Here is a 13,266-nt window from a genome sequence, read left to right on the forward strand (position 1 = left end):
TACTTGAGCTTCTAGCTGCATACCTTAGAGCCACAATTGTGTCGTTCGAAGATAACTGCTACACGCAACGCAGTGAAATCTGCATTGGTTGACGAGTTGCGTCGTATTTGTGCGACATTTTTCTGGCCTTCTTCGGAAGGCAGGTCACCGACATGCTTGGTGAAGAGAGACCGGTCATGATCTACCGTTATGTCGACGACTTTTTAGTTTTGTGCACGCAGAGCTCAGCAGCGCTCCAAGAAGAATCGGTCGAAAGGGTTATGGACGCATTCAAAGGCGCATGCCCAGCACTCACTTTTCCTCACGACATGGCAGACGAAGAAAAAATAGGGTTTCTAGACATAATACTGCACTTCAAGGCCGATCTCACGTGCTGGACATACGCACCGCGGGAAGGGAAGGGTTTTCTGCCCTTTTACTCAGCGCATTCGAAGAATGTCAAGCGCGATTTTGGGTACATTGCCTTGATCTCGGTTAAAAGCCGGTCATGCTGCCACGAATTGGAGAGGAGCTTCACGGGCAAATCTCGAGGCTGCGCAATGCAGCCTCCCCAAATGCTGTCCTGGTGTAGATCTGCGAGTCACTGCTTAAAAACAAAAAAGGAGAAGTCCCCGAAAGTCCGAGACAGGCCGTCGACATGAGCAAGCTTACGGTTGTGCCCTATCTGCATGAAGTAACACACAACATTAAGAAGATAGCGGCCACAGAAGGGGTGACGGTTGTGTGCTCAGCCCGAAACAAAGCGTATGCCATGTGCCGCCCCTTCAACCAGACAATGATAGCGAGCCAGTGCACAACCAACCACCGTACCTAGTACGCAGCATGTATGCAGGGGGTTGTGTACAGGCTACCGTTATCGTGCGGAAAAAGCTACATTGGCCAGACCGGCCGTTGTATCAATGACCGAGTTCGAACACAAGGCCAAGGCGTCAACAAAAAGTGTCCCGTCAGGACATTTGGCCACGCAACTCCGAGATTGCCCTAAGTGTGAAGATGACTTCAATGGTGCCATTACAATGCATAAAAACAACGATAGGCTGGCGCGTGAGATCATCGAAGCTATGGAAATTGAAGAGGGCGTCGACGATTGTACCAGTACTGCGTCGGTTTCGCTAACCGATAAACAAAAACTTTTTCTGCGGAATGTTGTTCCGGGGCCACGTGGCTACAGGCTATAAATGCACAAGGAGACGCGTAATAAAATTCAGTTGGTAGTGTCAGCGCTTGTTCGTCGTTTCTTGTCATTGTCTGCTCACACAGTTAAATTTAGGCTGACAAGTATTAATTCAAGTATGATCCAACTAGCTCAGATTCTGCCTATTCTGCTATTTAGCTGTCGACAGTGACAAGAAAGAATAACGCCCCCATGTGACGTTCACTATGCGGAGTACTAAAGCTCTATGGACCGGCACTTAGACATTGCCTGGGAATCAAAGTAGGAGCGCACCTTCACTCAATGTGTAAACCAACTGGTCGTGATTGCGCCGTCACGTAGTCGGCGGTAGAAACGCTGGAAACGAAACATGGCGGCACATTACCTTCCATAGCAAGGCGAAAATGAAAGAGAGAGGGCCGGCTGGCGCTACCTAATCTTGGCGACGGCGAGGGCAGTGTATTTATGCGTTTTAGTGGGAACCCCTGTGAACGGCACCTGTCTTTACGCGCAGTTCCTCACGAAAGCAGCGGAGACCACCTCCAAGGGCAGACATCGCCGCTCGTAAGCGCGCGCACCCAACACTCGGGAAGGACCTCCTGGTCTTCGAAGGCCGTCCATGGCGCTGGTCTTCAACCAACAAGCATCAATTGTTGCGAGTGGGGAATAAACCGCGGTGGTTTTGAACAACTGCTTCAGCCTAAGCTCCTTGCCGGTGGCAGTAAGCTGAACTGTCTGAAACTTTATTCAAACGGGCAGCACTCAAAATTTTATGGAGAGTTCTGATTTACCGTGACTTCCGCAGTCGTAGCAGATTGTGATAACATATTCGTACAAAATTTCTGCCAGCCTTAAAAAATGTAAGTGTTCTAAAGAACAGTAACATCACTTGGAATCTAGCAACACTATTCATCCGTAGAGAACATTTTCATGCTTGGCATGGGTCTATTTACCTGAAATGGTTCTTCTAACTTATTAAACAGCCATGAGTTATCTGTCGGAGAAGCTGATAATAAAGTATCACAAATGCTTTTATCGCATGGGTACTAGAATGATATATTTTGTGACACTGAATTACAACATAGTATCATTAGCATTCTCCGTACCTGCCATCATATACCTACTTAAACTTTTTGTTAATGATTGCCAATGAGGGGTATCCTACAATATTAAATTTACTCCCGAACGGTGAGATACACACGCAGTCGTACAAAGAAATTGTGTCAAAGGAGCCCAAATAATAGCAGCTGCATTAATCTTTTTCTATAGCAACAAGAATGAAATATGGAATATATGTAAACTTGATAGTCTTAGGTATTATTACATCTACCTGGACAAATAATTATTTTTCCAGCGCAAGTAACCATTGTTCGACATCCCAGTGACTGCTAAAAGACAACAGAAAGCTGAAACAGCTGAAGAAGTACCACAATATTTTAGAACATAAATGGGTAGCTTCGCGTTTCCTGAAACGTGTGCCCGTATTCGAAAAATATCGATTCCATAAAAATGCTTGGCTATCCTCAGTTTATCAAGCTCACACGTGTACAGAAGCAAAAGTGACATATCCGCACTGTCAGAGGAAATTGGCGGTAATGTGTTCTTGCTATATGCGAGGAAAAAGGCTGTTAAAATAAGTACGTTGGCAATTTATTTAGGTCACGCGTTGTGGAAGCGGTCAAAGTCACAGGTTCTTTTTTTAGTATTGGTCACAAGGTTTTCACATCTGCACTACGTAGCTTACAGGATTTGAAGAGCTACTTACACTTCACATCCGTACAGCTGTACAGCTCTGTATGCACTCTGTTTAGGTTGTAAACGGCCACCGAGGTATCTCTTGAAGCATGATCTTCTTTGTTCACGCGATTTGCTATGTAATACCCTGGCTCTCTTTCTGCGTGAAAACGCCTCGGGTTATTCCAGTTCCTGATTACTTCCACGTACCTGTCGATGGATTCAAGGTAAGGCTAAGTAAGAACGTTTCAAAAAAACGTGAAATATTCATGGGGGTAAGAGTACTCACTTGTACAGCTAGCCTCTGTGGTTGCGGAACCCTACTACATGATTGCATAGAAAGCAGAAATATTGCACGTCAGTATACCCATTAGTCTTTTTGGTTGCGCATTGAAATTTCAACGCAAGAGTTCTCACGCAATGTCAAAATATAGTACTGAGCCATGCCCACGTTGCACGGAGGCAAACTTTATCTGGCCGAGGAATCTAGGTTCCACAACCGAAATTTTCAACCTTGCCCTCAAGTTTACTACCCTTAACCGAAAAACCTCACTATTCAGGAAAAAAAACCTGAGAATGTAGCACACCAGAGTGAGCTGCAATTATTGGACGATTCATACAAAAAATAGTTGTACCAGCATGCAAACAGGCTCCTAAATGAAGGGCCCCCTTACGAAACAGTGCGTTAAGAAACGCACGGTAACTACATGTCCTTAGGAAGTTCTTATTGTCATATTCAACGCGAGCTGTGTAGGTAAACTGAGATTTAGGCAAGAGAAGTTTCCAAACACAAAATGGCGACACCTAAGTTTGGCGTGGCTACGTTGCCACCGCGACGATATCCATTTTTCCCTTTAGAGGCGAAAGCAATATTTCGGTATTATCGCGAACGGCTACCCGCACTTTCGATGCATGAAAATCGCGGCCGAATACAAGCTGTAGATTTGGCAGATTAGGCTTATCCTGGAAAAGCAGTGGGTCACCAGGATATACTGGGAGCCCAACATGGAAAGACACCCTGTAAGACGCGTTCCATTCCTTCCTAGCCCGCATTCAAAAGTATATGAAGCAGTATTTCATGACTACAATTTATAGCAGATCTCTGCTCCTAGGAAACCCACAATCCAAAAAAGGACAAGGGAAACTTGGCGCTTGTTACGGGCTCTGAATATGAAAGCAATTAATTCCAGTTCAACCCCTGGGATGTTTTTATATCACCCTGCTTTCTATATGGATTGTTCCTCTTTCTCCTTGAGATGCTATTCTTAGCGCTGTGCTACAGTTTGGCAGTGTACATTAGATTCGATCTGTTACCTACATGTTGCGTCACTGCTCGTCGTTGCCACCATGTATCGCGTGTGTCGGTGATGATGGGGGAATAGGCTGTCTGTCTGTTCATACGCTTGGCTGCATTATTGTGCTTCCTTCATGTGTGGTCACTCCGATGGCCACAAATGTTGCATTGACGGCCATATTTGACTAGTGCCATATTTATAGGTGTGCTATGAAACGCCACGTGCAGAACGCCTAAGGGAGGCCATGCTGGTAAAATACAAGTTTGTTTTATTAAAAACATTTCGTACTCTACAGTGTCCCAAGCGCTTAACCGGCCGCAAAAGATGCCGTTTTCACCGAGAAATCAATAAATTTAGGTCAACGTTTTGATTGTGTTGCCAAATGATTTGTTTTCATTGCGTCTACTGTGAATTCGGGTATTGAAGGGCGGGTATAGAAAAGAACTTCCAGTGCATCACTAGGCTCTACAATATTGCTTGCCGTCAGTCCCCCCAGATGGCGCTCCCATACTCAGCCGCGGACCGTTGTTCGACCCTATTTGCACCTGCCTTTTGTTGTTACCGTAGACAGTAACCGTTTCGTGAAACATGGGGTCTGCCTCACAAACAGATGGTCACGTAAGACAGCGTCGCTGTCGCCAATAGGCCAGTGTCGCGCAACACAATTCAAAGCGGCAGACTGCTGTGCAGCTAAACTAAGCTTAGTGTGCCCAGTACCTACAGTAGTGCGCATCCGCACTTGTATGTGTACGTGTATTTTTGTAACTTCCACTGTGTAACAACCCCCCCCTCCCCCGATTCCTATTGCTGTAAACTGAATATGCATTACATTTAGGGCGCAATAGCTCGTTTAGCAAGCTTATAAGCCCTGCCTAATTTGCGTTTGCATTTGCCGGCCTCAACCAATCGCACAACTGGGCATATGACATAATGGGTTCTGTTGCGGGAAAGGAGCTAGTGAGTCGGATGACCAATTTCAATTTCTTCCTAATTATTTAGCTAATTTGTGTGAAGTGTGCGTTAAAAGTGGTGCGCCTATGATTACAATGATGCAATTTTTCGAATGAACTAGCGAATGGCCTCATTAAGTACACGCCTTCGAGAAAACTTTTCACGACAGTAAAAAAACACTTTTGGACAGTTTGGTGCATAGTGGCGATAAAACTACAGCGCGACTAATACAGCGACAAGAGGAAGAGACGTTGTTTTTGTTACAACCCTGCAACCACGAGAAGGGTCCCGAATTTACGCACGACTATCCTGGTCGTGACACCGGGCAGTTTTTAGACAATAATTTTGGGTTTTAATCCGAACACAATATTTTATTGATTGCCCGCGTACCCGGAAACAGCTTCGGCCTTATGGATCTGCCTTTTTAAAAACGCTAGAAAAGGCCATAGCGTCTGAGGTTCCCGAATCCGCACTGAAGAATTCGTTCGTACTAGCTGTTCCGGAGAGCTTTTACACTCAGATTAAGATACTTCTGTGTGTCGGTTACCCGATCTCTGTCTTCGTTGGTGTTGCTGCGGATACCCGAAAGACAAGTTCATCAAATGCAGCTGGAACAGCCTGAGGTGAAACCAGTTGTTCTGTCTTATATGCATTGGGTTACGCACATCCTGAAACAGGTGGCAGAAGGGTGCGAAGTGTCAGTTCTGTTTCCCGCTCCACAGAACCTGAAACAACCGCGAAAAAAAGCATACCGAGCGTTGGTTGCCGTGAGGCGTCAAAATAGTGTATGAAATGGCGCTTTCAGGAGGGGACGCCTCAATGTCCAGACGGGCAAATGCGTGAATGACAGGGCACGCGAGCGCAACTCTACATTAAACGATATTTTCGCGTAGCCAAAAACGATGCAGTTGACTCGAAGGTAAACCAAGTGTATTGGAGCGAACTTGTGCTCCCGTAACAACTCAAACAATACAGAGGTGGTGAAGCAGCAGTCAACAAAGTGATGTGTGCAGGCGAGTGTCGGCGAATCGAATACCGCGGCATCCGGTCTGCGGGCGTTTGTCTTTAGGCGCGAGTGTTTTTCCAACCGTCGAATGACATTTATAACACTGCAGATCAAAGAAGAATATTCTAGGCTGGGAGACGTTAGTTCAAAACACTGTTTCTACCAAAGGCGATAAAAGATGCGGCATAAAAAATAAAGAATAGAACACGCGCTTCTTTTGGCCAGCAGATAACACCGACAACGCAGCCCGGCGTAGCCGAGCAGCAAAACCAAATCATAAATAAACAACGTCAATGCACGCTTCGCTGCAATATTACGTGCGCGTAATTTTCCTGCGCGTTGTAAACAGTGCCGGCCTTCCAGATCTTTCCAGACCAAATGCAGACCTTTTGGTTTTGAGCAGATAGAAATTCTCGGCAGGAGCAAGAATACAGTGGCCAGGGTGCTCTTAGAAGCGTCTGATAGTAAGAAACAAGGCAACGAATGCGTCAGCAACACGTCTGTGCCTCTACGTACCAGTGAATTCACTTTTTTGTTAGACGCAAGTGGAATTTAGCTATGTTACTGTTTCAACAGCGATGCTTTAGTGCATGGTGCCCAGCTAAACCTTGCCGAGCGATGACATCACCGCGCGCCCCGGCAACGCTTCACCATCGCTGTGCCTCGCCGGCGCTTGGCTGGTACTCGTGTCGCCTCCTGTTGTAGGAGCGATACAAGTGGTTTAAGCACGACTTTGGAAAGCTTCGTGGGCAGGCACGATACAACTGGTACATCACGGCTTTGGAAATGCGTCACGGGGTGGCTTGTTGCGACGAGAGGTGCACTTTCTAGGGTGTAAATAGAAGACTTACTGCCAATATAAAAGATCCCAAAAGGGGATGGAGTGGCAACAGTAACAGACTACTTAATTAACGTACCACATTCCAGACCACACAAGCTGAGCAGTAGCCACCAAATGAGTTAAAAAAATTTGAGCCACCGCGCGTCCCTCTGCACCGTACGCTTGTCTTTGAGCTTCACCGCAAAACTTGGGCACGCGTACATTGCAAATACTGTGATTGATTGATCGTACGGTTCAACGCGCCGACGCAACGCAAGCGATAAGGCGCGCCGTAGTAGTAGATGGCTCCGGGTTAATTTTGACCCCCTTCGGATCTTTATTGTGCGCCGAAATCTCGTACACACGGGCGTTTTGCTTTTCATCTCCATCAGAAAAGCAGCCGCTGCGGCCGGGAATAGAACCCGCACCCTTGTGATCAGCAGCACAATGCCTTAGCCACTGAGCCACCAGAGCGGGTGTAAATGCTTTAAAGACGAAGTGTCCATTCCTCTTTGGAGGGTTAAGGACGGCACCACGCAGAAGCATTGCCCGGTTCTTGAAGCATAACATTGCATAAACCTAATAAAACCGAAAATAAGCTAGGTGCGGCCGCAAGCATCGCTGTTTGCCCAGTGTTCGCCCACTTAGTGCGAAGCTGAGTAAAATTCTTTCTGTACTTTTGCTTTCACAGTATTTCAAGAGATTACACCTGTATTTTTAGGATACGATGCTTAAGATAAAAAAAAGTTATACCATCTTCCCGAGGGGAACCCTGAGGTGATGCGAAGTATCGCGGAGTTCCCTTTATTTTCACATGCGTTGGTTACCCACATCGCGTGAACGCAGGAGCGATACTCATCCAACGAAGCAACTGTGGCAGCGGCGCGTGTACGCGGTTATATTTAGCGCTGGCGTGGAGAGGAGGATGAAGGGAGCAGCGCGCTATCGCACAGCTGGCGTGGAAAGGGGGAGGGAGGGAGTAGCGCTAGGCGCAGCTGGCGTGGAGAGGAAGACGGTCTGAGAAGCGCATTATCGCACAGGTGGCGTGAAGAGAGGATAAGGAGGAGAGGTGCAGATGCCAATAGACAATGGACAACGGACATAGCTCCGAGCAAAAGATGCTTTGCATCTAAAAGAAGTTGAAAGTGAGCGCTTGTTCAGTCGTCTATCTATTGTCGTTGTCTCAGTGGCGCTCTAATTTTATAACATTTTAAAGGGGTCCTGAAATACCTTCCGCCGATGCATGGATGTACATGTACCCAAATAAAGCAATGTATTTGCAATCTCCTCCCGCAAGAATTTTGTTAAAGCGATGAGTATTAGCTGAGAAATCGTAAATCAAAAACCACGCATTATCGTCGCTCCGCGTTTCCTCCTCCTTTCGACTTACTCTCCGCTGTTGACGGCGCGCGAGCTTTGCCTCCCATGATGCTGCGCTCCGCAGCCGTGACGTACTTCCGCTATTGCGCTGCTACGTCGTCTGCTACGGGCAAGCTTTGTTGACACCATGAATCCCGCACTTCGCTCAAGGCTGGAAAACCGAACAAAAAACCTGGCCGCATGTGTGCGGCGGCCTGGCCTTGCCCTTTCGCGGTGTTCGTTGGTGCAGTTGCTATCGGTGCCACGTGACTTTTTATCGGCGGCGAACTCGCAGCCGTACGGGGAAGATCGTGCGCTCGTTCCCTTTGATGCACCGACACTGTTTATCCAAAAAGTGCCGTATCAGATGTGGCCCCGCTGGTGCCCGGTCTTATTTTGCGGCGGTCGTAATTCCTGCCGGCGGCATGTGAAAAAGACATTTTAAATCGATACAGAACCCGTGCACAAAACCCTTCAATCATGTGACCAGTTCAGCTTGGGGCGACGCGTGGTGGAGAGCGGCAACGTTGGCAAAGCATGCTCCACCGCGGCTCTGAGCTTTCTAGCGCTGGCGCGAGCGCCACTTCTTTGAGAATCTCAAACATCGGTTGCCTTGACAACAAGGCACAAACCACTGTAGAACTCAGTTACAGTTGCGTGTTTCCGGTTCAGCTCGGGGCCCCACCTCGCGACATGTGGGCACTGCAGGCGTACCACCCACTCCCATTGGGAAGTGCGAGATGCGTTTGACATTACAGCAGGCGATGGTGTGTGTGTGTTGTGGACGTCTTTGTTTCGCGATGCAATGCGACGTTGGGCTTCTGCGGGTGGATAGTGCTTCCCATGGTCTGGGTTATCTTTCTCGAGCGACGTACGACTCAACTTCGCATGGGGTATGTGCAGTGTGCGTGGCTAAAAGCCATCTCGGCTTGTGCGCCGGAGTTAAGTGACTTGCTGTTCGTCCCCGCAAACCGCGCGCGAGGTGAGTGCCGAAGTTACGACGGGCAGGAGGAGGCAACCCATCGTCTTTCAATCGCGGTTCAGATTTGCAACGCATGTTGTGACGTTGTGTTCGTTCGAAACCCATCTCTGGATTGTTTTGGAGTAGAATAAAATGTATGCGTCAAACCCGGGTGTTATGTCCGCGCGGTCAGTGACAAGCTGACGCACGGGCACACTTGAAATAGGGTTTATTCCCTTCAAGAAGGACGCGGCTTTTTAGCGACTGCTCTGCAGCAAGGTCCCAAAGCGTCTCTCTCGCCTTGTCCATCGCACCGCGGAGTCGGCGCAGAGGGTGTTGGTCGGGGGCGGCGTCGGCGAGGGAAAGGGCGCGGGGTCGAGAGGCGCCGACTGGTCGAGAGGCGCCGACTGGCGCGCTGTCGGAAAGCGCCGAAACGGAATGCACTTCCGCTGGGCACGAACACAACACTTCTTCCCCCCTTAGAAGAGCGCCTGGTAGCGGTCAGGGGGGTGTCGCTGCCGTGAGGATTTGCGTAGGTCGACGGCCTGGGGTTGCAATGCAGACGGGAGCTGGCCGTCTGCGCATGTGGTTGTCGGCGTCGCCCCGGCGCTCTCCATAGTGAGATGCCATGCCCTGTTGACGGGTGGTGACTCACAACTTCCTTCAGAAGGGGCTGGTTTGCTTGGAGACGGCCTAAGCTGGCGGAGCTGATTGAGGTGCCGCCGAGTTGTCGTCCCGGAAATCTCGACGAGCCACGACCGCAGGCCAATTCGTTTTTTTACGGTCGCTGGGACCCATTCCGGCTTGTGGTGAAACTGGCGGGCGAGCACCCGTTTTCCCTTTTGTATCCACCGGCTGCGCGGTGGGTCGCGGAAATCCTGTGCCGCCTTTGACGATGGCTCTGGTCGTACGGCCGTGAGAGGCGTCCTCATTTCCCGCGAAAACATTAGCCTCGAAGGGGTCTGGCCTGTGCTATTTTGCACTGTTGTGTGCTGCTTGAAAAGGAAGCGGGCCAAGCGTCGCTGTAATGACCTTGTCTCGTCCTTGGAAAGTGCCCTCTTGAGTTCGGCCACGTAGCGTTCGGCTTGGCCGTTCGTTGCTGGGTGGTACGGGGCGGATGTCACAGCGGTGATGCCGTTGTCTTTGTAGAACCGCCTGATCTCTGCCGACACAAATGCCGTGCCGTTGTCCGATACTATCTTCTGAGGTAGTCCGAACGTTGCAAACAACGCGCGCAGGGCGTCGATGACTGCCGCAGATGTTGGCCTACTCATTTGTACAACTTCTAGCCATTTTGTGTAGGCATCCACCACAACTAGAAATGCCGTTCCTTCGATTGGGCCTGCAAAGTCAACGTGCAGGGTGTGCCATGGCGTTGTTGGCTTCTCCCAATCAGGAATGGGGGCTCTCGGTGGGGCTTGTTGGTTTCCCTGGCAAGCTTGACACGTTTGCGCAGCTGTTTCGATGTCGTAGTCAATTCCTGGCCACCACATATAGCTGCGAGCGCACCTTTTCATGGCTACTATTCCTCGATGCCCAGCATGAATGAGCGTCATGGCTTGCTCGCGTAGTGCGTGCGGGATAACGACTCGTGACCCGAGTGTCACGCAGCCGCGATGGAGACTCAATTCCGTTGCTCTTTTCTTAAAGACGTTGAAGTTTTCTCCGGTCAGTTTCTGCACGCGGCCTTGGTGCAGTGCCTCACTCAGTTGCGACAACGTCGGGTCCTCTTGCGTCGCTACGGCGACTGTGTCGGCCGTTAGCGGTGGGTTAGGCAGAGCTTCAAACATCAGCACGCAGCCCACTTGTGGGGGATCCTCACTTGTTTCGCCGAGCGGCAGACGACTGAATGCATCCGCGTTCTGGTGTCTTTTTCCTGGGCGGTGCACGAGCTCGTAGTCGTACGCGGACATTTTTATGCACCACCGTGTCATATGGGGGGACAGCGTATGGGGTATTTGTTTCTGGGGGCCCAAAATACCCAAAAGAGGTCGGTGATCTGTAATGATGACCACGTGTCTGCCAGCAATGTACTGGTGAAAGTGTATGGCTGCATACACGATTGCGAGCCCTTCTCGATCCAGTTGCGAGTAGTTGCGCTCTGCCGCTGAAAGGGTGCGGGAAGCGAAAGCAATCGGTGCTTCCCTGCCTTGATCGTCGGCTTGTGAGAGCACTGCGCCCACACCGTAGGGCGATGCGTCGCAGGCGAGAAGCAGGGGCTTCGTTTCATCGTAGTGCCTGAGGACTACGCGCCGCCGGAGCAGGTCCTTCAGCGCGTCGAATGCCTTCTGGTGGCGTTGCGACCAGCTCCATTGGACATCATTTTGTAACAGGTGGTACAGGTCGTTAGCCACAGTCGCTCGCTGCTCTAGGAATCGATCGTAGAACGTAATGAGCCCAAGAAAGGACTGCAGCTCCTGCTTGTTGGTTGGTGCTGGTGCCTTACTGATAGCACGCACCTTGTCATCAGTTGGATGAATGCCTTCAGCACTGATCAGGTGCCCCAAGAACTTTACCTCGGGTACTGCAAAACAGCATTTCTCGATGCTTAAGCGCAAGTTGGCGCTGGCTAGCCTGTCAAGTACAAGCTCTAGGCGTGCTGCGTGTTCTTCACTTGATGAGCCGCTAATGATCACATCATCCAGGTAAACGCACACTCCTTCAATTCCAACAAGCGTGGACTCCATGTACTTATGGAATATTGCTGGGGCTGCTGCCACTCCAAACGGAAGTCGTTTAACCCTGTAGAGGCCCCTTGTAGTGTTTATAGTGAGCAATTCAGACGTTTCTTCGCTCACCTTCAGCTGTTGGTACGCCTGGGTCAGGTCCAGCGTGCTGAAAATTCGGCCTCCACGGAGTGTGCTGAAAACCTCCTGTGGCGTTGGTAGTGGGTAAGCAGAAGCCTTCGTTGCCAGGTTGACGGTGCTCCTGTAGTCTCCACAAAGACGTAGAGTTCCGTCTTTTTTTCTGACTCCGACAAGTGGTGTGGCCCAGTCTGAGTGCTGCGTCGGCTCAATGACATCCTGCTGCTCGAGCTTGCGAAGCTCTTCGTCGTACGCCGAGTGCAGGGCAAAGGGTACTGGCCTGGCTTTGAGAAATTTGGGGCTGGCGTTCTGATGTAGCTCCAGGTTGATGAGAGGTCCGTTGTGACCGGGAATATCCTTAGCGAAGACCGTTTCGTACTTCTTTTGAAGTCGCTCCACGAAATCCTGTCGCTCGGGAATATTGTCCTCGGTAGCCTGGTTGATACCTCCGATCGTTATCCCAAGAGCGTCGAACCAATTTCGACCCAAGGGGCTAGATCCGGCCCCTCGCACGATAAGTAGTGGTAGCTGACAGGTTGTGCCGTTGAAGGAAACGTCAACGTTGGCACTTCCCAGTAGTGGCAAGGCCTGCCCTGACTACGTTCTCAGGTGCGTGTCGTCGTCGAGCAAGATGGGTGCATGCTGACGCCAGGTCTGGTGGTACGTCTGTTCGCTAATGAGCGTACATGCTGCTCCGGAATCCACCTCGAAGTGGATCGGCTGTTGATGCACGGTGACGTCGATCATGATCTTCGGTTGCGTGCGTAGGTTGAGCACGGTGTTTAGGTCGTACAACGCCGGTGATGCTGGTAGACTACCGTGCGTCTCCTCCTGCGTTATGGCCTCTGAGGCGTTCACGTGCTTGTGCCGTTCAGGGGGTGCCCTCGACTGTTTCTTCTTTGTTATGCATGCCTTCTTAATGTGACCTCGTTTCTTGCAAAAATGGCACGTTGCGCCTTGAAGCTTGCATGACTGCGGGCTGTGCTGCTCGTCACAGCGCCAGCAGCGCTGCGTCTTAGGTGGTTTTTTGCCACTTGCCTGGGGGGGTTGGAGCTGGTGATTTGTGAGGTATGCCGGCTCGGTCGGCTTCCGGATGTCACGCTGCTGCTTGCCGGTACTCTCCGCTCGAATGGCGATGTCGTAAGCCTTTGCGAACGTCAAGTCGGTCTCAGCAAACAGGCGC

The 13,266-nt window shown here is 50.2% G+C and overlaps 1 protein-coding gene across 1 annotated transcript in view; it reads left to right on the plus strand.

Moving 5' to 3' along the window:
* Positions 1-2,892: 2,892 nt before the first annotated feature.
* The window catches only part of LOC144167063 (uncharacterized), a 50,038-nt gene continuing 39,664 nt past the window's right edge, over positions 2,893-13,266 (plus strand). Inside the window, exon 1 of the mRNA XM_077696454.1 lies at positions 2,893-3,114. Coding sequence (XP_077552580.1) covers positions 2,998-3,114 — 117 coding nt within the window. The 5' untranslated portion in view covers positions 2,893-2,997. The remainder of the gene's footprint in view (positions 3,115-13,266) is intronic.

The sequence above is a fragment of the Haemaphysalis longicornis genome, unplaced genomic scaffold (assembly GCF_048455015.1).
Source record: "Haemaphysalis longicornis isolate Haplotype H1 unplaced genomic scaffold, Haemaphysalis longicornis Haplotype H1 scaffold_2, whole genome shotgun sequence".
NCBI classification, from domain to species: Eukaryota; Metazoa; Arthropoda; class Arachnida; order Ixodida; family Ixodidae; genus Haemaphysalis; species Haemaphysalis longicornis.